Source organism: Rhineura floridana, chromosome 1 (assembly GCF_030035675.1).
Source record: "Rhineura floridana isolate rRhiFlo1 chromosome 1, rRhiFlo1.hap2, whole genome shotgun sequence".
Taxonomy (NCBI): domain Eukaryota; kingdom Metazoa; phylum Chordata; class Lepidosauria; order Squamata; family Rhineuridae; genus Rhineura; species Rhineura floridana.
Window position 1 is genome coordinate 318,856,754 of NC_084480.1, and position 23,604 is coordinate 318,880,357.

The 23,604-nt window shown below is 47.3% G+C and overlaps 1 protein-coding gene across 5 annotated transcripts in view; it reads right to left on the bottom strand.

Annotated features, from left to right (window-relative positions):
- Positions 1–23,604, bottom strand: part of ARHGAP39 (Rho GTPase activating protein 39) — a 242,709-nt gene that overhangs the window by 76,572 nt on the left and 142,533 nt on the right. For all 5 annotated transcript variants that reach the window (XM_061607088.1, XM_061607087.1, XM_061607089.1 and 2 more), the window contains one exon: positions 19,243–19,323. In XM_061607088.1, the coding sequence (XP_061463072.1) occupies positions 19,243–19,323 (81 nt within the window). The remainder of the gene's footprint in view (positions 1–19,242; positions 19,324–23,604) is intronic.

Below are 23,604 nucleotides of genomic sequence, written 5' to 3' on the forward strand. Positions count from 1 at the left end.
AGTCCAACAGCACTTGGAGGGTAGCAGGTTGGCTACTCCTGCCCTAAAGATCTTTTCCAGCCCTGCAATCCTTTTAACTGGAGATGTCACGGACTGAGCCTGAGACCGTCTGTATGCAAAGCACGGGCTCCACCACAGAGACTCACCCCAGAAATGAAAGCTGAGTTCTCCTGTGAACCTGTTTCATGCCAAGTCAGAATATAGCATGTGTGGGGAACCTTCGGCCCTCCAGATGTTGCTGAACTACAACTCCCATCAGCCCCAGCAAGCATAGCCAGTAGCCAGGGATGGTGGGAGATGCAATTCAGCGACATCTGGAGGGCCAAAGTTTCCCCACACTTGGACTATGGATTGAGACAAAGGTCGTTCCCAATCCTGCTTTTAAGTGGAAACTGGAATCAGGGACCTTCAGCACGTGAAACACGTACTGTGGCACAGAGCTATGACCCCTCTCTTGCAGGGGCCAATGCAATAGTCCTATTCCCTTCTGTACCTGCCCAATTTTCTGCCACCCTGATCTACCAGGATCCAGGTGTGACATGCCGTCCCCATTCACTTACTAAGGCAAGGCCCCATCCAGCAGCCTAAACGTGTGCCTGAGAATTAACGACGGAAATGGCAGCAGGAATATAGAAATTGCTGAAAGGACTAATATGGCTACTCTTCCCTTTTCAGCAGAGCCTGGCAAGGCACACATTTTGCAGGAAAGGAAAAAAGGACGCCACGCCCCCCCCCCCCCACGGCTGCATACAAAAAGGTGCCTGACCTTCATTACGGCAGACCCACACTCCCCTGTTAATGCACTTTATGTTCACCGAAACTCACATTCAGCAGGAATAATAATGGCAAAAGGAAAGAAAAAAGTCAAGCCTGATGCTCTGGCCTCTGGATCCCATTACTGCCCACAATTACGATTCCAGTGGCACATCCTCAAGTTAGGCGCTTTGACTCTTAATTGGAATTTGCAGTGAAACCAGAGGTTTTCCTTTCCGCTCCCAATTAATATTTCATGGACAGAAATAATTATAATCTCCTCATGATCTCCGTGCCACAGTATTAACTCTCTTGGATTGCATGGCAGAACTTCCAGCAGGGCGGCTTTCAGACTTCTCATCTTGAGAGGGAGCACTTTCCCCGTGGACCGGTCTGTCGACAAGCCTGCTGTCGTCTGCCATAGAAACCCCATGCATGGCAAGAGAATTCACAGATTGCTCAAACTGCCCCCTCTGATCACATGGTACAGGGCGCCTTTGGGTTTGGCTCAAGGGAGAGTTCTCAGTTCACACGGGGCACAAGCAAAGCCAGACAGGACAGAGGGATAATCAGGGGTTGCTCTTCGCTTAAAACTTGTGGTTTGTTAGAGAAGGGGTGGGGAGCAGCCTGGTATGGGGTCCCAATTTGGCCCACGAGGCCGTTTCCTCCAAACCAATCCCACCTGCCTCACACCTGATGTATCTGTGGAGACATGGCTGCCAATGCATAACCAGGAGCCTTAAAGTGCGCTCCCAACTGGGCATGGGTAAGGGAGGCTGGCTTGTCATCACCGATCAGCTGATGGGCACCAACTCCAAGCTTCTTGAGATCGGCCGTGCTATGCCAGCTGTTCCTTGAAAGGGCTTGCAAAGAGTCCTGCTCAGCACTTTGAAGTGCCAACAACCAGCTGATCAATGGAGCTTCAAAGCACCGCACAGGGCTCTTTGCAAGTCCTATTTGACACTGTGGATTTGTCAAGACTTCAAAGAATCCCACCACCTGACATCAGTGGGACGTCAGGCAATTGACAAGTGGACGGCCTTGCCTGCCCATCAAATGAGGTTTGCAAGGGGTAGAGGAGGTCAGGATTCCGCCCATTGGCGTGTTAGAAAGAAACAAAACCAGGAGCCTAAGTGTACCATTTTGGCATACTTGGTAACTATAAAAACTGAGTATTTGCATTTAAAATCCCACAGGTGCTCTCTTTACAGTACTGAATGCCATGTTAAGTTATAAATGCAAGGATACAATGGTTAAATTGTATTTTTGAAGCTATTTTTTCATTGCCTCTAGTTAAGAGTGGTTATGCACAAAATGCATCCGGTTAACATGTCAACTGGGGCACTTTCATGAACAAAACATACTTTTTCCTCAGAACATTTTTTTGGGGGGGGAGTGGAGTTTTAGTGCCTTCCCCCTCCCCCCTTTTCCCTGCCTCTTTTTAGCCCAAGTGGCAACCTGGGAACCTCCTTTTAATTTTGGCCACAAGTGTGGGTCTCTCTCCCTTCAACAACACCCCCCCAATTCAAGGCCAAACCATGTCATTAAAGACGCAGCTGCCAGCAACATATCTTGTTTTGTCTTCACTGGAGGCAGAAATGGGTTGGATGAGGACCAATAAACTGGAGTTGAATCCTGACAAAACAGAGGTACTATTGGTGGGCAGTTCCCATGGAACCTTGGGAATAATCTGTTCTACATAGAGATGCACTCTCCCCAAAGGAAGAAGGTCATAGCTGGGGGGGGGGGGTACTCCTTGATCCAGCTTTGTCACGAGGCCCAAGTGGCCTCGGTGGCCAGAAAAGTCTATCTCCAGCTTCTGCTGGCTCACCAGCTACACCCCTTCTTGGATTATGGTAGCTTGGCCACAGTGGTCCATGTGTCAACTTCTAGACTGGGCTGTTGCATGGCACTCTACATGGGGCCACCCTTGAAGACAGTCTGGAAGTTGTAGCTAGTGCAGAATGCCACCACTAGACTGACTACTGAGTGGTATAGCAAGGCAGACTCATATTAAGGGATGGGGAGAAATTCAATTTTATTTGCATTTTACAGAGAAAATATCTAATTCACACGTCAAAGTAATACATGAACCAAAACACAGCTACCATTCAACATCACCCCTCTCCAAACGTTGCAATGCAGTTCTCCAACCACGTAATGTCGCACCATTTCTGTATGGAGCTGGAGATGGTGATGCAAAAGGGCTCCTCTCTGCTCGCAGCAAAAGGAAGGTCTCGCCAAAGGAGGGGAGCACCAGCCCTTGCATGTTCCTGAAAGGGAGCCCATAGGCAAGCTTCCCACCCCAGCAGGACCAAAATTAACCTGCAGCTTTTCAGGTTCAGGGCAGGGAAAAAACACGGGGTCAAAGAGAAGAACAGCCCAGTATCATTTCTAATGCTCGTTTTCAAAGACATGAAAGGGCAACACTGATTTTGCTGAAAAAGCACTATTCCGTTTTCCTGAAAAGGTTTGTGTGGTTCACAGGAAATAGAATGGATGGGAACTGTGGACCTGCTTAGCGAAAGACCAAGACAATATCTCAGCTTCATTTCTCAGGGTGGTTGACAAGAAATCAAAGAGCATATAAAGCCCTGAGTGACTTGAGACCTGAATACTTGAGGGATCACCTCTTCCTGGATGAGTCTGCCCAAGACTTGAAATCGTCCAGGGAGGCCCTCTATGCAGTTCCTCTGCTGAGCACAGTTTGTCTGGCGAAGACATATAGGAAGGGCTTTTTCTGTGATAGCATCCCAGCTCTAAACTCCCTTCCCCTTGAAATCTGTACTTAAACCCACACACTTGGCCTTCAGGTGCCAGGTGAAAAACCTGTTTCTTCAGGACTTCGGGCTAAACCGCTGCTACTTTGATGCCCTTGCTCCTGGCCTTTCCCTGCATTTTTTGAGTTAGTTTGAGCTTTAACTGGAATAGCCTGTTTTACCATTTTATGGTACGCAACCTAGAGATTTTTTCAGATATAAAGCCGTATGGGAAGCACATAAATAAAAAATGTGAGAGGACTGGACTTCAAGGAGAGTGAGAAAAAGAAAGAGAAATTAATCTCTTATGTTATCAAGTAACATCTCTTTGAGTGTGGTACAATCCTGCTGTCTTGTTTGGGGGGGGGCTGCACATCCCAGACGCCCAGAGTGACAAAAAAGATAGCCAATGCAATGGCCCTGGGCATGTGCAAATACACACTGTCTCAGCAGGGGAGTTTCCATGCAACCTTCCTCCTCCTCTCCTGGCTAGCCCAGACTTGCCTTCCTGGTTCAGTCCACTTCCCATCGTTGCAATCACGGATCGCAGTGGGTCCTCCGTTTGTTGCTTCTACCCAAAGTCAAGGCTACTGCTGTGGTGGGAAGGAAGCCTAATCTCTCCACCATAAGAAGAGGGCTTCTCTGCCCCTTCTTTGTCCCACGGTGGCTGCTGATGTCACTCCGCATCCCATTTTGTCACTGGGCAACTCTTCCATTGTCTTATAAGTGGTATTGCTATTCCTCTCACAACGGTACACTGAAGAAGGCCTGGGGTGCGGTCTTAATTTTAGCAGGGGAAATTCAAAGAATACAGAGCTGCAGAACAAAAAGGGAGCAGTCCTTCAGTCCACAGGGAGTGTACCTAACTCTCCCAGCAGAAAATTCACAGAACTTGGGAGTTAGGGATGCAAGGAGGCAGTTATTGTCATCCCACCCTGGGTTCATCACAATCAGCACTGTTTCTGTTCCGCTACAGTTTGACTTCCACTAAAACCTATGTTACTCATCTCGCTATCCACTATGGTCGAAACTTACATGGTTAATTACATAATTAATTTCAGTGGGCCTCAATGGAAACAGCAAAAACAAAGCAGTATAAATAATGTAATTTTTTTACGTAACATTTCCAGAATAAAAAACAACAACAGCAAATACCACTCATATCCACTTCCATGATTGCTGTTCCTGACCTCTGATGAACGTGTGACCTGTGAGAATTTCCACCCCCATTTTTGTTTCCGACAGAATTCTCCCACATCCCTACTTGGAATCAATATCACCATTGCTATCGCTGCCGCAATATAAACAGAAATACTCCAAGGTCAGCAAAGCAGAGAGAGCGGTTTGCAACACAAGCGTTCATTTGCTGACAGAACAAGTGGCAGAAATGCTAGAAAAGAAACATCAAATACAAAAACAGTAAAACATCTGGAGAATTACCAACCACTAGAAAGTATGAGGAATGCTGGAAATTTGCCTTGCCCCCCCTTTCCCATGTCTTTGCCGCATTTACACAGACGTGCACCTGAGGGGCACCAGAAATAAAATCATGGGCTCAAGTGGCAGGAAGCCAGATTTCGACTGGACATCAGGAAACACTTCCTGACTGTTAGAGCCATACGGCAATGGAACCAATGACCTAGAGAGGTAGTGGGCTCTCCGACACTGGAGGCCTTCAAGAGGCAGCTGGACAGCCCTCTGTCGGGAATGCTTTGACTTGGATTCCTGCATTGAGCAGGGGGTTGGACTGGATGGCCTTACAGGCCCCTTCCAACTCTGCTATTCTATGCTTCTAAGGTAGGCATGCAGAAATGGGGGGGGGGGAGAAGAGGGAGAGAAAGAACATGGTGTCACTCCCAGCCACACATCTACAAAAGCAGTGAGGATCTCTTCTCAATCGTCCCAGCGTGCAGGACACGGAATAATGAGCTTCCTCCTGCTGGGAGGAAGGGCGGGATACTAATTAATTGATTAATTGATTAATTGATTAATTGATTAATTGATTAATTGATTAATTGATGAAAGAAAGAAAGAAAGAAAGAAAGAAAGAAAGAAAGAAAGAAAGAAAGAAAGAAAGAAAGAAAGAAAGAAAGGGCAAACATGCCAGTCTCGGTTTCTCATTATCTTAAGTTCAGTTCTTTACATTTCCACATCCGTTTGCGATTTTAAAAAATCCTCATGAAAATCCAGCAGCATTTTAGTGCGAGTTTCTCCTAACATTTTTGTATGCAATTTCCCCTAATATACACACATTTACAAAGCAATGTTCCCTAATACGGTGTGTTACTGCATATTATCTTCACTAAAATGTGCATTCATATGCACACAAAAATGCGGTATATGCTTTGCTGGAGAACTGCACTGCAAAATTTGAAGAAGTGCAAATTTCGGAGGGTGGCTGTGTTTTTGTTTGCATATTGTTTCAGAAGGTGCAAATTAAGGGGCTTTTAAACACAAACTGAATCAGATTTCTTCCCCATCCCTAGATGCCCATGACAATTTCCTTAGTTCACAAATGTACCAGGGTAGCAGCCATGGAGGAATGATAAATGCAAACTATAACCCCCAAACAGATTGCATTTATGTCCCACTAGCAAGCTTTCATACAAGGGTCTTTTCGATTGTGGCAAATAAGGAAATAACCTCTTTGTTTGCTTTTAAACAGGTGCTGGAGACTGTTTTATTGTGGCAGGCCTTCCGTTTTTTTTTAGCAGAGCCTTGATATGGTTTTAGTTGCTTACATGTTACGATGTTTTATTCTGCTGTTTTTAATTGTTTGTTTTCTACTGTTAGGTTTGTTTTTAAATTTTGTGATTTATACTAGCAGCTTCAAATTTGATTTTGTCATACAAAGGTGAGATGTAAATGGTCCCACCCTACCCCCCAACGATAGAGACTTATAACTTTCCTGGATGCAGCACACTTTCAAAAGGGTATGACCCTCGTCAGGTTTCTCTTTTTGCCTGGGTAAATGAGCATCACCTAGGAGAAGAAGGGTCATGACAGGGATCCATTTATCCAAAGAGTCCAAGTTACAGGGAGAGTTGTGTGTGCAGCTCATGACTCATGGGACTCTTTGCATCCTCGTTATGACGCAGTATGAACAGAAAAGCCTCCATCTATAAAAAAATAACCTGAAAGCCAGTTTTGCTCAGGAACGCCATTACTGCTATTTGCAAAGGCAAAATGGTAGGAATCCAAGCTGTGTGTGGCCTGTCACCTGAGCAACCGGAGTTACAGTCTGCCTCATTCTTCCACCTGAGCCCCACTCTCCATGCCGCTCCATGTACCATGCCTGCAATCTCACCAACAACTTGGCCACTAGGAAGAGTTGTGCCATGAGGCTTAACTCGGAAAGGCAGACACTTGTCTAAGAATTGCCGCAAGGGCAGAGGGCCATACAATTCCAGAATGAGGAGAGTGTGACCCTAACTCCCACAACTTTGGGAAGGAGGAGGTCATCACGCCTATCACTGCAAACCCCATGATGCAGTTAAGAAGGCAAGCAACCTCTTAACACAAGACTACTGCTGCTTTACTGAATATTTGAAATGGAAATGGACTGCCTTCAAGTCGATCCTGACTTACGGCGACCCTATGAATAGGGTTTTCATGGTAAGCGGTATTCAGAGGGGTTCACCATCACCTCCCTCTGAGGCTAGTCCTCCCCAGCTGGCCAGGGCCTGCTCAGTTTGCCATAGCTGCACAAGCCAGCCCCTTCCTGTCTGCAACTGCCAGCTGGGGGGCAACTGGGCTCCCTGGGACTATGCAGTTTGCCCACGGCTGCACAGGGGGCAGGACACGTAACCCCTGAGCCACTCCCTGGGGGTGATCTTTAGCTGGCCCTTGACTCTCAGGAGACACGAGCGGGGATTGGAACTCACAGACTCTGGACTCCCAGCCAGGGTCTCCTCCCCACTGTGCTATGCCAGCTGTGTCACTGAGTCTTTTATAGTTTATATGGTTTTATTTGCCTTTTCCTATTTGATTGGTTGTACTATATTGTGATGGCCACTGGCTACAAACAATAAAATTTCCTCTTTCTTTCTGAATATTTAATGATAGTCAAATAATAAATCAGGAATGGAAAACCTCAGGTCTGGGGCCCAACTGCAGCCCTTCTGGCCTCTGTCTGGCCCTCGGGATCCCCCCACCCCAGTCTCCCTAGACCATACCCTCACCGGCCGCTACTTTGCACCCTCAGTGCTTGGCTGGAACATATCCTGGGACTCTGATAATACCTCGTGCTTGTCCGAATGGAGAATACAGAGGGGTGTCCAGGACTGTGTAAAGTTGCTATACAGAAGTAAAATTTACATTTGTTGCTCTGCCTACTTTGCCTGTGGCCCCACCCACTATTGGCATGCGGCCCCCAGAAAGTTGCCCAGAAAGAATGCGGCCCTAGGTCTGAAAATGGTTCATCACTTCTGTAACAGATGGTCAACATCTAACCGACCAGCAAGCTAACCCTAGTATAGGGCTGATACAGGTTGCAATGTCCCTAACGTAACTGCTAGCATCTTTAATAAGCCAGCAAAAGCTGCAATTAGCAACCCATATTAACATTCTATGCAGCCATCTCTCTCTGGCAAGGCTGCAAGAAGAAAGTGAGATGGAAAGCTCAGCAACACCAGCCAGCGGATCAGCTCCTGACATGTACCAGCCACGGGAAAAGCACCAGATCAGAATTTTAAGAAATGTAAACTAAGTTCAGCTGTAACAACCCAAGATCACACACAGCAGAAAGTACAGCTGCAAGGGAAAGTACGGCTCTGTTGGGAAAATGCATTATAAAAATTGTTTATGATGAGAAGAATACTTAAAAGGAGGCAAGGCAAAAGGGGAGAGTGCAGACCCCCTCCTCACCCCCCCATTATACACAGTGGACATTATCATGAGCTAGCACAGTTGCAAAGGATGGAGACAACGGACACAAACGCTACAGCATCAGATTTGAAATGACATCCCTGGCCGGAAAGAAGAGAGGCCACTGAGAGACTAATGCAATGAACAACAAAGGGGCGCAAAGGTCGGTGCTAACCAGAGGTGACAGCCACCACCGACGTGCAGTCCAAATAAGCTGCTGGTGTACATTCAAGGTGCTGGCAGTTCACAGAGCTGAACAGCAACTACTGATTGGTTCCAGGCTATGGACTGAAGGCACATGAGGCCAGCACTCTGCTGAAGCTAAGCAGGGTCAGGTCTGGTCAGTGCCTGGATGGGAGACCACCTGGGAACCATATGTAAGCTGCCTTGGGTTTCATGAAAAAGAAAGGTGGGGTGTAAATGTAATAAATAAATAATAAATAATAAATGGGATGGGCTCTTTCAGAGAGTACAAGCCGCAGATGCCAATGAGGGTTGCTATGCTTAATAGAGGGTTCGAACCTTCTGTGCCCATCTCAGTGGCAACAAGAAAAGATTTAAGGCCAGACTTCAGTCAACCGGGTGCCCTCCAGATGTTTCGGACTACCCTTCCCATCAGCCCCAGCTGGCATGCTGATGGGAACAGTAGTCAAAAACATCTGGAGGGCACCAGGTTGGGGAAGGCTAGTGTAGCCCAAAAAAGGGCATTCCTTGATGACTTTTCCATTCATATGGAAGGTTAAACCTGGGCATTCTTCTAAAGTGAAGAATGCTCTACTAAGCACTTTGCAGGTTACAGATTATATTTAGGACTTCTGGGTCTAAAGCCCCGAGACTGAATTGGATTAGGATGTAGCATTTCCACCTGCGCTCCATCTTTAAGGCTGTAATACATGCAGATCTGAGGTCTCAACATCAAGCCAATTCTCTCCCCCCTTCCAGTCCTGATTTGCTCAACAGCCACCATGGCAAACCGCTCTGGAGAACTCGAAATCTTACTCCCTATTTTGTGACATATTAGTTGGCTCCAATAAAGGAGACCTGAGGAACCCTAGGCCCAACTGACGTTGCTGAACTACAACTCCCATCATCCCTGGCCATTAGTCATGCTTGTTGGAGCTGATGGGAGATACAGGTCAGCGACGTCTGAAGGGCCAAATGTCTCCCCCACCTGTGATGAAAATAATGCACCTGAATGTGGGCTTCAGAATTTTCCTTTTGACAGTCTCACGCTTTTGCTTCTTGACCTCTGATCTCTCCACCTGCTCTGCTGGCTTTGAAGGCTATCAGCTGATCTGCCCCGTTATCACAGAAACTGAGCCAAGAAGCCGTGCACTAATGTGAGATCTTAGGATCTGAACTGCGAGACCCATAATTTGCTAAAAACAAAATCACATTTGGCTAACGCCTAAACCCAGTGGCTTTTTGGATGACACCAAGCAGCACTGGAGCCCTTGGCTGGAGACAGACAGGTGCTGCTTCCACACAGAACACATTGTTAAGTGTCTTTTCTTTAGAATGCATTTAGCAATAAGGCCTAAATGATATGAACAACAACCTGACCTAGTTTTCTCATTTTCTGCGTGAGTTTGAGGGAGACGCTTATGATGGTGGCTGGGGACTTACACATGACCAGTTTGGGTCTTCCTAATAGCGGCAGCAGGGAAGGCTAGAGGGAACACCTCAGCAACAAAGCAAGCTGCTGCCACTGGTTCAAGGCCCAGGGCTCTCATCCCATAGCACACGCCTCACCCGCGTCTCTACGCCCTGATCTGTGTGCTGCTTTGAAGAGGATGAACAAGTCCGCATTCCAGAGCGTTGCTTCTTCTCCACCTCCCAACGGCTCGATATTAATTGATTTGCAACTTGGCCTTCAGCCCTGGTAGCATGGAAGCTGCTCTCAGAGTGGCTCATCGCGATTTCCATGTAATTTCCCAACTCCCACCCTCAACTGGCACCCTGAGCGCCTAAACACGTGGTCAGAGAAGAGGTATGCGGACTCTGCACTGGAAATGGAGAGGGAAAATCTCTATAGACCAGGGCACTTAAACGCTCAAAGTTTAACATCTTCAAACTAGGGGGCGGGGCAGGGCGGGGGCGTGCCCCTGAACTTGCAAAACTCAGCAGAGTGAGAATCCCATTTTCAAAAGCAATTTTCTGATTGTTATGGATGCAAAGATCACTTCAGGTAGGTGTGGACAGTGCTCTCAGGAGGGGGCACCTTGGACAGCTCCTAGAGAGCTCAAGCTAAAACCCAGAGCAGATTCCACTGCCCCACTGACACGGACAGCCGCCACTGGTCCCAGGCATTGTGGCTTTTCTAAGCAGCGACAGCTACTCACAAGGACGGGGGGAAGAAGTGGCTGCTGCTGGGGACCTGCTGATAGGAAGGCAGCAGAGGAGAAATCCCCCACAGCTCTGCCCTGGAGAAGGGTGCTTGCCACCCTTTTGCTTCCATTCTGAGGCCACAAGGAGCCATTCTGGGGATCAGAGAGTGAGGCGGCATGTGCCACCTCCTCCCAAGCTCTGATCCCTCACTTTGTGCACCAGGAAGCCAGAAGGAATCCTCTGCCAACCAGTCCTCAGTGGAGCCCTGGCCCTCTCTGCCTCAGAGATGAGGAGCCTGTGGCCCCCCAGTGGCTGCTGGACTACAACTCCCATCATCACCCCTGACCACTCGCCATGCTGGCTGGGCTGATGGGAACTGGAGACAACAACATCTGAAGGGGCCCTGCTGGAATCTCAGCTGGGTGACTCCTCATCAGAGGCTCCAGTCTTGGACCTAGCCCTGAGTCAGGCTCCATCTGGGGGTGAGGAACCAGAATTCTGCAATGAAGCCGAGGGCCATCTGTATGTGGAGCGAGTCCGGCCTCTGACATTTCATTTATTTATGTATGGAAAATGGAAATGGCCTGCCTTCAAGTTGATTCCGACTTATGGCGACCCTACGAATAGGGTTTTCATGGTAAGCGGTATTCAGAGGGGGTTTACCAGGCAGTGACTGCCCTAAGGTCACCCAGTGAGCTTCATGGCTGTGTGGGGATTCGAACCCTGGGCTTCCTGGTCATAGTCCAATACCTTAACCACTACACCACACTTTATGTATACATTTAAGCATTTATAAGCAGCACATCAAGGTGGCTTACAATGTACAAGAACAGTATAAAATGAGGCTGAACGGATCCCAAGCCGAAGTCAAAGGCATTGCCACAAATGCCAGTTGGAAACCCAGCCCATCCGACAACAGGCAAGGTCTCCTTGGGAGTAAAAGTCTCTTTGGGAGTAAATGTCTGGCTGAAGGTAGTTGACAGGGAGTCAGCTGAGGTTGGGACTGTGATTCAGGCAGTTCTAGCTGAACCCCCCCCCCAAAAAAAAGCTGGAAGAGCTGCTGGAATGATGTTTACGTACCAGCATTGTCCTTGGCCTGTTGGCTGATCTCCTGCTGACCCGAAAGTCTGATCTCAGACTACCCAGGACTTGCCCTTGTCCAGATTTGCCCACGGGCAGACGGACGGACGGGACCCTGACCTCAGACTGCTCTGACCTTGCCTTTGTTAAGGGCTCTGCTTGTTTGGACCCTGACTTTGGAACGGCCCTGGGTAACTGCTGTGGTGGATGATGTTGCTGGCAAGTCTCTCGCTTCCTCGCGAGAACAGGACAGGCCACAGGTTCGCCACTCCGATTCCTACCTGCTGTTAAATACCTCCATGTGTACCCCCAGACCCTGGCTGCCATAGCTCAGTGGCAGAGCATCTGCTTTGCATGCAGAAGGGCACTGGCTCAATCCCCAATAGCATCTCCAGGCAGGAGTGGAGGGGAAAACAAAACTCCTCTCTGAAACCCCACAGAGGTGCTTGCCAGTTCCCGTAGACAGAACCGAGGAAGATGGGCCAACGGTCTCGCTCCGTGGAAGGCAGCTTTCGTGTGTTCCTATGACGCTACTTTGCCTCCACCTGGAAGAGACTCTGCGCATGGCCCCACTACTCTTCCCCCCCCTCCCCAGTTCTGCTTAAATGCCTGCCTGCCCCGGCTCACTCCTCCTCTTGGCCAATGATCTGCCCAGCTCTCACCCTAGGAAAAGTCTTCCCATTCCCACTGGCCGACTCTATTCCTGACATCTCGCTTCCTAAGCTGGGGGGGGGGGAGGGGACAGGCGTCTTGGCAAGAGAGTGAGAGAGTGTGTGTGTGTGTGTGTGTGTGTGTGAGAGAGAGAGAGAGAGAGAGAGAGAGAGAGAATGCCTGCAGACTCCAGCCTTCTTTCCTAATTTGTTTCTTTCTTTTCCCCTTTCTTCAAGTCAACTCCTGACACTTGTGGAGCTGGCAGAAGTGAAAAGGGGGTGGAGGAGGGAGAGAACATTTCAGCAGCCAAGCTCATGAAGGGCCTCTGGAGACAAGCAGGCAGCTGACACCAAGCATGACTGGGAATGCCAATTTAGCCTGGTTTGCATCAAGCAACAGCCATGAGAACACAAGCTGAACGGATCCTCAAAGAGAGGGGGGGGCAATGGAGCCCACTATCCAACCTCCTTCCATCATACCTGGCTCTCAAATATCACAGGGAAAACGCTGGGAGGAAAAAGATTATTGGATCTAACTTTATATTGCCGGTCGAGAAAAAAGAAAGGCACCAGCCAAGACTCTGCCCACACTAGTATGAGCCTGTTTCGGAAGGCAGTGTGTCAGATGAGCAAGACGTTTACTTTTGGCCTCAGTTTCTCCTCTGTACAATGGGTCCATGAAGAGTCTACCTTGCAGGGTAGTGCAAGGGCAAAAGGCCAAAGCATTTTTGCATTTGAGAAGTGCTGCATAGAAGTCATCACTGCTGACAACTTTCGGAATATATAGCAATATTGCTAGATAGAAGCTCCTTCCATACCCGATCCAGGCTTACACCTATTGCGGCCTCAGTGCCAATGAGCGCCTTTCACAGTCAGGTCGCTTTGCCCATTCCCAGGGAGGATGTAAACACACAGTGAAGATTTTCATTATAACATATACAGATTAAGTTTATTTTTATTTGTTTTTATTAAATAAAAACATAAGTGGCATACTAGATTCAAACGCATAATCTTCAAACAAAATTTACGAAGTTTAATTTTAGTGCAGATTCGAGCATGCAAAACAATTTGAAAACGGTGATCAGACCATCAGAGCCATCACCCTTGCCTAATTTTAAGGATATATTTGGAAATAATTTCACAGGACACAGTAAGAGTCCCTTCATTTTCAAACTTTCTCAGCTCCACAGATCACAGTGCCCCGCTGTGCGAGTCGGGGAACTCAGTTCGCTATCTTTCTGCATGAAGAATGGCTCTGTCCAGACTGAAAGCTGGCAAATTCCTCCACCAACCAAAGTTGCCCCAGTAAGCAAGATGCCTACTTATACATTTTGCATTTCTTTTTGCACGGGGAAAGAAGGCAACTGTCCCTGCCAGTCAGACAAGTATACATAAGCCTTTGCCAACCTAGTGCCTTCCAGATGTTTTGTACTACAACTCCCATCAGCCCTAGCTCACAGGTGATGGGAGCTGGAGGGCACCAGGTCCCCAAAGGCTGGTCTACATCTACTAGCCTCACGCCTCCTCCTTGGCTCCAGCTTTTCAGGCCTGTTAATTAACCGCCTGGCCTCAAACTCTGCAAGAGATTAGGTGTGGGGGTTGGTGGAAAGAGTGGCAACCATTCTGCTGTGCAGCCAATAAAGCTGAGTAGGAAGTGGACGGATTTATGTCTGGTTGCAAAGCATGTGTTAAAGCAGCCGGCCCTTGCGTGCTCACTATGGCGAAATCTAATCCCTTAATTGCTTGTTTGCTGGAAAGGGCTCCATGCAACAAGGGGAGAGCGCTTGGGCAGCTGCTGCAGGACACAACAGAGCTGCCTGATTGGGATCCATCCCTATATAGAAAACATAATAAGAACAATAAGCCCTAATTCTACGGCCACGGCTATTTCAGCGCTAACTATTTCATGCCAGCAGGAACAGAAGATTATCAGAATTCTGGCACTCAGTCCCCAATTCTGAACTGGAAAGCTAAACTTCCACAATGTGTATGACTACAGAGTTTCTTAATGAGCACAGCGCACACACCTGCGATGTTCCTCCCACAACTCTAGCTTTGTTGAAAAGGTGGAGGAGCCCTGAAGTCCCCTGCTGACTGAAGTTTGGCTCAACTACTTTGGGCCACCTAAGAGCTACATCCCTGCAGGCACCTGCTTGCTGCTCACGTATCACACCTTACTGCCGAGGTTGGTCTCTTTGCACAGGCAGGCAGCGGCTCTTGTCTCCCAGTGACTGGATGGGATGTTTGCCTTGTACTGACTCAGGCCACAGGTAAATCTGAGTCTGTGATGGAACTGCTTTTTAATATGCTTTTAAACCTATTTTTAAAAAACAATGTTTTTTAACCTTCAAAGCTTTTCTTTTTTTAAAAAAATGTTTTTAAAGTTGTTTTGGTTTAACGTATTTTCCTGGGAGACCAGGGTTCGAATCCCCACACAGCCATGAAGCTCACTGGGTGACCTTGGGCCAGTCACTGCCTCTCAGCCTCAGAGGAAGGCAATGGTAAACCCCCTCTGAATACACCATTAAAATCCTATTCATAGGGTCGCTGTAAGTCAGGATCAACTTGAAGGCAGCCCATTTCCATTTCAATCTCTGTTTTTATGGTGTTTTAAAGTGTTTTTAGTGCTTTTGTTTGCCACCCTGGGCTCCTTCTGGGAGGAAGGGAGGGATATAAATCAAATACTAAATAAATAAATAAAGCCAGTCTGCGTCTGTGTTAGAATTGCTTTTAATATGTTTTCTTTAATAATATGTTTAACTCTTTTTTTGTTTTTCTTTTTGAAGATGTTTTTAAAGCTTTTTTAAAGTGTTTTTAATGTTGTTTTGTTTTAATGTATTTTAAGGTCTTTTTATGATGTTTTAAAGTGTTTTTAGCATTTCTGTTTGCCATCCTGGGCTCCTGCCGGGAGGAAGGGAGGGATATAAATCAAGTAATAAATAAATAAATAAATCTAGCTCAGCTATGCATGAGGCTTTGCAAGACCTGACCATCAGCTGAGTATAGGTGCTTTGCGGGCTGTCACAGAGAGGGAGTCTCATTCACCTGTCAAATTTAGTTTGGGGGGGGTGGAGAAGATAATGATCTGGCCTTCTGGCCGGCTACAATTTCCTGCCCCTGGTCTACACTGACTGGCAGCAGCTCTCCAAGGCTTCAGGCACGGAGTGTCTCCCAGTGCTACCTTGAGATGCTAGGGACTAAACCTGAGACCTTCTGCATGCAAGGCAGGGGCTCTTCCACTGAACTGTGGCCCTTCCAGCTGGACCGTCCCAGGTCCACACTTCCATGCAAGCTTCATGCGGAATGACATGCTGCCTCTGAACATATAAAACTCCATTTAGGTCTCTTCCCTAAAGTTCTATCTTCAAGAATTTGCCCAACCCCTTTTCAAAAAAAAAAGTAATCTAAACTTCTGCCCATGAATTCCCCAGATTAATTATATGCTTTGCATAATGAACTATTTCCTTTTGTGAACACCAGAAAATCGATTTCACTGGATGACCCTGAGTAGTTGTGTTTTGAGAGAGTATAGGCAGAGTTGCTCTTTATTCACATCCTCTATGCTGGTCGTTGATTCATGACCCACTAATAATGTCTCCTCCTTAATCATTTCCCCACTACAAGCAGTTTTTCATGGGGAAAAGATTCCAAACTCTGCCTCAATTGCTTCAGCTGCTCTTTGCTGTGCCTTCTCTAGTTTTACAATATCCACTCGGAAATCGGCACAGGACCACAAGGATAATTCCAAAGGTCACTGCGGCAAATGTTTATATACCGACATTATGACATTTGCCATTTTATTTTCTAACCCTCTCCTAATAATCTCTGACATTTAATGTGCCTCTTCTCCCAGTGCCTCAGGACACTAAGAGAATGTTTTTAGCGAATTTCCTATAACGACTCCTGTAGCAACTCAGGAAAGATAACTGGAACTGTAATTGCCAGAACGGTTTAACAATCTATCCCTCTTCCAAGAGGAACTTGGGAAACTGTAGGTCTGCGAATGGAATAGGGGTCTCCAAGCAACTCTCAGCACCCTCAGCAAACTACAGTTCCCAAGTTTCCTTGGGGGAAGCCGTGCCTGTTTAAAGTGCTATGAAACTGCTTTAAACCAATAGTGCAGATGGGGTCAGAGTACTTCAGATGCAGAAGAACATTTCCAGAGGGTGGGAGGAGTTCCAAAAGTGCGGTCCCTGACATTGCACTTTCACCTTTGGTAAACAGATGTTTTGCATCTAGAGGAAGGGGACCATCGCTCAGTGGCGGGGCATCTGTTTTGCATACACAAGGTCCCAAGTTCGACCCCCGGCATCCCTAGTTAGCCAGGCATCAGGTGATGGGGAAGACACTTCTCTGCTCAAGACCATAGAGAGGTGCAGCCAGTCAGAAACCACACTGCACCAGAAGGACCAGAAGTCTGGCCTGGTTTAAAGGCAGTTTCGTATGTTTGTATTGCTGAATTAAACACCCAAAAACTCTTCAACCAGAGAAGACTGAGGAGGAAGGCTAAAGCACTGACTGGATACTGACTACATGAGAAGAGACGCCTTCCTTACATCGGTTTCCACTCTCTTAAAAATAACTGACTGCCTCCAGCCCGTGGCGCCATTTGCAGCGGACTCCTCTAAGAGGAAGGGAGCCATTAGTGCCGGGAAGCCACTGAGGTGGTCAGGTTGAGCCGAAGTTGCCAGGCCCTTTTAAAACGGCAACGCTCTTGCTTTGAGAAGAGCTTTGCTTTTCCTATCCTTCCGTCCGAAGTGGAGATTGAGCTTGACAAGCCAGGCAGACAACATAAATGAATTTGTGTAATGGGGCTGGCATGACCAAAACTAAATTACAGGGCTTGCAACATGACCTCCAGGAAGGAGATGTTTATATCTAATTACGTATGCCAAGCACAGCAGAAGCATCTCAGCCAGATTTTAAACCCAGCTCTCTTGGAGAGCAAGCCTGCTCAACAACCCACCCCTGGCAGACGAAGGGGGGTGTCTGTCAACCGTGTCTGACTGAGGGGAACCATTGGCCGTCCACCATGATGCCTCTCACACATTTCCATCTAGATCAGCCTTTCCCAACCAGTGTGCCTCCAGATGTTGTTGGACCACAACTCCCATCAGCCTCAGCCAGCATTGCCAATGGCAACATCTGGAGGCACACCGGTTGGGAAATGCTGCTCTAGATGTTGCCACCTCCTTGCAGTCTGGCAAGCAGGAACGTAAGGGGCGTGCTGGGGCTCAGTGGGGCAGCACCTGCCTTTTGCATGCAGAAGGTCTCAGGTTCAATCCCCACCATCTCCAAGTAGGCTCCTCCTCTGAAACCCCAGAGAGCTGCTGCCAGTCAGCATAGACAATTCTGAGCTAGATGGATCGTGAGTTTGACTTGGTATACGGCAGCTTCCTGTGTTCCTGTGTAATGCTAAGTGCAGAACCTGTGGATGTAACAGCCTCTCCCTCCCCCCTGCTTTGTTTTAAAGACTGAGGATTGCTATTAATGAGAAATGAAAGCAAATATTGACAGTTTGCTACACCCACCCACCCTTTGCCAACAGCTGGGTGCAATTCATGTGACAAGACTGTAAGTGCTCAGAAAAGTTTGGCAGCCAGGCAGCCTTCTGTTTGAAATGAAAGTTTTATAACCTCTGACACAAGATCGGAATAATCATTGCCATGGATGCGCCTAGATTCCTGGTCCATGGACGGGAGGTGGTCTGCACGGGTGATATCAGTACAGCTACTCATGATAGTCAGGCAACCTGGCCCTGCAGATAGCTGAGATGTTCATTATTTACTGTGATAAACTATGACCCTAGCTCCTTCCAAGAGAGCGGTGATGGGTAACAAGAGTTTTAGAATTTTGCTGGGGGGAGAAGAGACCATAGTCATAGCATTGGAAGGGGCCTCTAAGGCCATCCAGTCCAACCCCCTGCTCAATGCAGGGATCCAAATTAAAGCATACCTGACAGGTGGCTGTCCAGCTGCCTCTTGAAGGCCACCAGTGCTGGAGAGCCCACCACCTCCTTAGGCCATTGGCTCCACTGTTGTGCTGCTCTAATGGTTAGGAAGTTTTTCCTGATGTTCAGCTGAAATACTGAATACTGCATCACAGAGGGCTGATTCCAAAGGTCTGTGTATCAATGTGTTCTGTTCTCCAGATACCGCTTAAGGGCAGAGGAAGCTGCCTCATACTGAGTCAGACCAGTGGTCCATCTAGCTCAGTACTGTGCACACTGACTGGCAGCAGCTCTTCAAGGTTTCAGGGAGGGTATCTTTCCCAAGTCTACCTGGAGATGCCAGGGACTGAATCTTGGACCTTCTGCACGAAAGGGCAGATGCTCTACCTGGAGCTACGGCCATTCCCTCAAGACGCCCAGGAACATAGGAAGCTGCCTCATACTGAGTCAGACCATTGGTCCATCTAGCTCAGCATTGTCTACACTGACTGGCAGCAGCTCTCCAGGGTTTCAGGCAAGGGTCTCCCCCGGCCTTACCTGGAGATGCCAGAGATTAAGCTACATCCCTGCCTCCTTTCCTTTTGTTCCGGCATTTTAGTCTTGTTTGTGGCTTAGTGTATTATCTACACTGACTGGCAGCAGCTCTTTGGGGTTTCAAGCAGGAGACTTTTCCCAGCTCTACCTAGAGATGCCACAGACTGGACCTGGAGCCTGGGAACTGCATACAAAGCACTTCCTCTACCACAGAGCTATGTCTCTCCCACCATCCCCCGGCAGCCTCTTCCCACATGGGGTTTCACCAGCCCTACATCCAAGCTGAGAGATTCCCTTTCACAGCCTCACTTTCTAATCTCACCTGTAGTGCAGCCGCTGCCCGTCAGAGCTGTAATCTCGATAGATCTCGTATTCCTTCTCGAAAACTCCAGGAGGTGAGGAACTGTAGGAAGATGGCAAGAAAAAATGAATCCGTTAAAGCAAAACGGGCAGGAAGCAGCACCGACCCTTCACAAGCACAACTTGCAAGTCGGCCCCTTGGAGGGAATAAAGTTGCTGCCTTGTAGCAGTCAAAGCTTGGAAATCCTATCTAGTGAGCCCACAGCAAGGAACCTTTCCCATCAGCCTAAGAGCCGCATTCCCTTCCGGAAAAGTTTCAGGCAGGAGGGCATATGCCAGGGATGGATAGGGCCAGAGGCAAAAGTGGCTGGAGCAATGAATGCAAATTCTACCTTTGTACCATTTCTGCACACACACACTCCTACCTCTCTACCCTCCATCGAGGGAAGCAAGAGGCATGATCCGAGTTCAAGATCACATCCCCGGCAAGGAAAAACACTAAGACAGTGTTTTTCAACCAGGGCGGCCTCTCCTCCACCCCCCGGGAGTAAACAAAGATCTCAGGAGGGATGGTTTTTTAAAAAAATTATAATACAATAGGGCCCCACTCATACGGCAGGTTATGTTCCAGACCCCCGCCGAAAAACAGAACTCATTCAATAGAATGGCGCCCAACACCCGAAAAATGCCGTAAAAGCGGAACAAGCACCATATGAGTGGGGTCTTACTCTAATTGAAAGCCACCGTATTAGCGGAATGCCAAACAGGGGACCGCCAAAAAGCAGGGCCCTACTGTATAAGGAAAAATATAAAAGTATGAAACGTTATGTTTAGAAAGTGAGAAGATTGTATGCAGCTTATTATGTTATCGGCACGTCATGACGGGTGCCAGCTTGGCATTATTACGGGAGCCAGGTTTGAAGGTAGGGATGGGATATTTGTGTTAGCTAAAAGGGGCCATGGGTTAAAAAAGGTTGGAAAACCCTGCACTAAAAGGAAGGGTGTGTATGGCCTGGGCAGGGTCCCAAGGGCCAAACTGAGGGACATATGGCCTCAGGTGTTCCCCACTCCCGTAATGAGACAACCCTAGCCAGAGCCAGACTCTGTCACCTGTTTGTTTATTAAATTTAAGTCCCACCTTTCTAAAAACGGACCACCAAAGGTGCCTTCCAACAGAAGCAAATACACATATCAAAAATATAAAAAACCGTAAAAGCACAACTGAATAAATCAAATAGAGGTAGGTTAAAAAAACTACAGAGATTAAAAATTAGGAACAGTTTTAAAACCAGCAGCACAGATCCCTCAGCAGGCAAAAAGCCTGTCTAAACAGGGAGGAGTTTTCGATTCTTCAAAGGGCTAACAGAGAGAGGGTGAATCAGACCTCCTGCAAAGGGGAAATCCAAAGATTGGGTGCAGCCACTGAGAAAGTCAAACATGTCTCGGATCTTGCTTTGATTTGGGTTCCTGCATTGAGCAGGAGGTTGGACTTGATGGCCTTATATGCCCCTTCCAACTCTACTATTCTATGATTCTATGATTCTAAGGGCCTCTCTGAAGATCTTAAAGCCTGTGCAGCTTCATACGCAAAGCCGTCTCTTCAGGTATCCTGTTCCCAAGCCATTTAGGGTTTTAAATATAATGACCAACACTTTGAACTGTGTCCAGAAATGTTGTCACCTGCTCCCTAGAATTGATCCCAGTCAACAGTCTACTCGCAGCATCCTGTACCAAATGAAGTTTCCAAAAGAGTTTTCAGTGATAGAACCACAGAGAGTGCATAGCACTCATTCAATCAAGATGCAACCAACTAAGGCATGTGTCACCATGACCAGATGTGACATCTCAAGGAAGAGGCTCAGTTGCCACACTAGTCTCAATTGTGCAAAAGTGCACCAGGCCACACACACAAACACCCACCTGAGCGTTCAAACTTAAAAATGAGTCAGGAGCACACTTTAGCAGTGAGCCCAAAGCTTCAAGGGGGAGTGTAATCCCATGCAAGACAGGTTGGAATTCTAGAACTGGGCTTGCCATTCTATTGACAAGCAGCACCTCTGCCTTTTCTGGATTAAGCTTCTGTTTGTTTACGCTCATGCAGCCCATTTCCGATACCAGGCACCTGTTCAGAACTTCCAACAACTTCCTTGGACTGCCATGGAAAGAGTGTCATCCACGTACTGATGGCACTGCACCCCAAAATCTCCAGATGGCTTCTCACAGAGGTTTCATGTAGATATTAAATAGCACGGGGGACAGGGGGGTAAATTAGAACCCTGCAAGACACCACAGGCCAAGGGGGTTAAACAGGAGTCCCCCAGCACCACCTTCTGAAAATGTCCTCCTAGGAAAGGTTGGAACCACTGTTTCTGTGATGAAAAGAAAGGCGGGATATAAATGTAATAAATAAGTAAATAAATTTTAAAAATGGCATCCACAAACCTTATCCCTGATATTGTTGCTGCGGTTACTAAAGAGCTGCTGAGACGTCCAGTGAAACCAACAGGAACACACTCCCTCTGTTTAGGTTCAGGGCGCTGTTTACCCACCAAGGTTACCAGAGCTGCCTCTGCCCGGCAACCGTCCCTTAAACCAGTTCGAGTTAATCCACATCATTCATAAAAACCTGGAGCTGAGATGTAACTGCACACATTCTAAGCCCTTGCTCTAGAATGGGATGGTCTTCGCATCACCTTTTCCCTTTTCACCATTTTGCAGAAATGTCAGTTGCCTGTGGTATCACATGCCTTGGGAACACACAGCATGTGAAGCCCTGAGCCCTGGTCATCTCATGCACGTCAACTTGATGAGCCACAACCATTTATAGGCCTACGTACATACATGTCACATATGATAACCCAATGCACAGACTGAGGCACCTTAATTGTATGTATTTACTTCAAACATTTATTTAACCAATTCTTCATTGCAGAAAGCAGTTATAGAGTTTATTTTATTTATTTATTTATTTATTTATTTTAATTTATATACCGCCCTAAGCCCAAGGGCTCTCTGGGCGGTGTAGAGTGGGTTACAATTACAACACACTCCATATACATAAACCTGTCAGCACATAAAACAAAAGCAAAAGCATTGTAAACCAAGGCCAATACATAAATAATTTGACGCTCAGTTCCAGCAAAGGCCTGGCTGAATAATCATGGTTGAGCAAAGTTTGTTATTCCCAGTTTGCCAATGTGTAAATTGGGCTTCAAGGCTTACCTGTGATAAAAACCACGTAACTCTGGGCTCATTTCACGTGTGACCGGCAGGGAGATCACTTTGTTAGCCCCATCAAGTAATTGGTGCCATGGTTTAGAGCTTCAAAACACACTAATGCATACGAAAGTATAAAGCTTGAAAATGCACTGGGCTAAGATAAAGATCCACCAGCGGGGAATTTGCGTTAATGAGGGAGATTAGGGGATGCTTCCAGAACAAAGCGAAAGACAGAAGTTGTCCTAATGGGATGGATATTTAAGAAAAAAGAGAGAAAATCAGTAGCAATATAAATTAGCTCTGACAGAAGCTTAATTTTAATGAGGCTTCTGAGCCTTGGAATTATGACCCGCAAAAGCCCCTTTTTCTCTCTCTCCAGAACCCGTGCAAATATTAGGCCTTTGTGCCTCCATGCCATCTCTGACATAAATACTTCCACAGCCTGCAAATAGCAGCAGCTAATGCACGGGGAAGGAACCTTTCTCAGCTCAAGGGCCACATTCCCTTCCAGGCAACCTTCCTAGGGCCAGAGGCCAAAGTGAGGGCTGGTGGCCCCATGTTAGTGGGGCAGTGGAATCCAGTTTGTGTTTGAGTCTGAATGTTCAAGGAGCTGTTCAAGGTGCTGAAGCACATGAAAGTCCAGACTAAAACCAGGACAGGATTCCATTGCCCCACTGACATGGAGCCAAGAGCTGCCACTGCCCAGATGACTCTTTCCTTCTCTGCACCAACCCAGGCTCATTAGCTACTTGCCTGCTGCCGCTTTGGTACCTCACCAAAGGCTTCTGAGGAAGCTTAGCAGTCATGGAATAAGAGGAGAGGTTCTCTTGTGGATAAAAATTGGTTAAGAAGCAGAAAGCAGAGAGTAGAAATAAACGGACAGTTCTCCCAATGGAGGGCTGTAGAAAGTGGAGTCCCTCAAGGATCGGTATTGGGACCTGTACTTTTTAACTTGTTCATTAATGACCTAGAATTAGGAGTGAGCAGTGAAGTGGCCAAGTTTGCAGATGACACTAAATTGTTCAGGGTTGTTAAAACAAAAAGGGATTGCGAAGAGCTCCAAAAAGACCTCTCCAAACTGAGTGAATGGGCGGAAAAATGGCAAATGCAATTCAATATAAACAAGTGTAAAATTATGCATATTGGAGCAAAAAATCTGAATTTC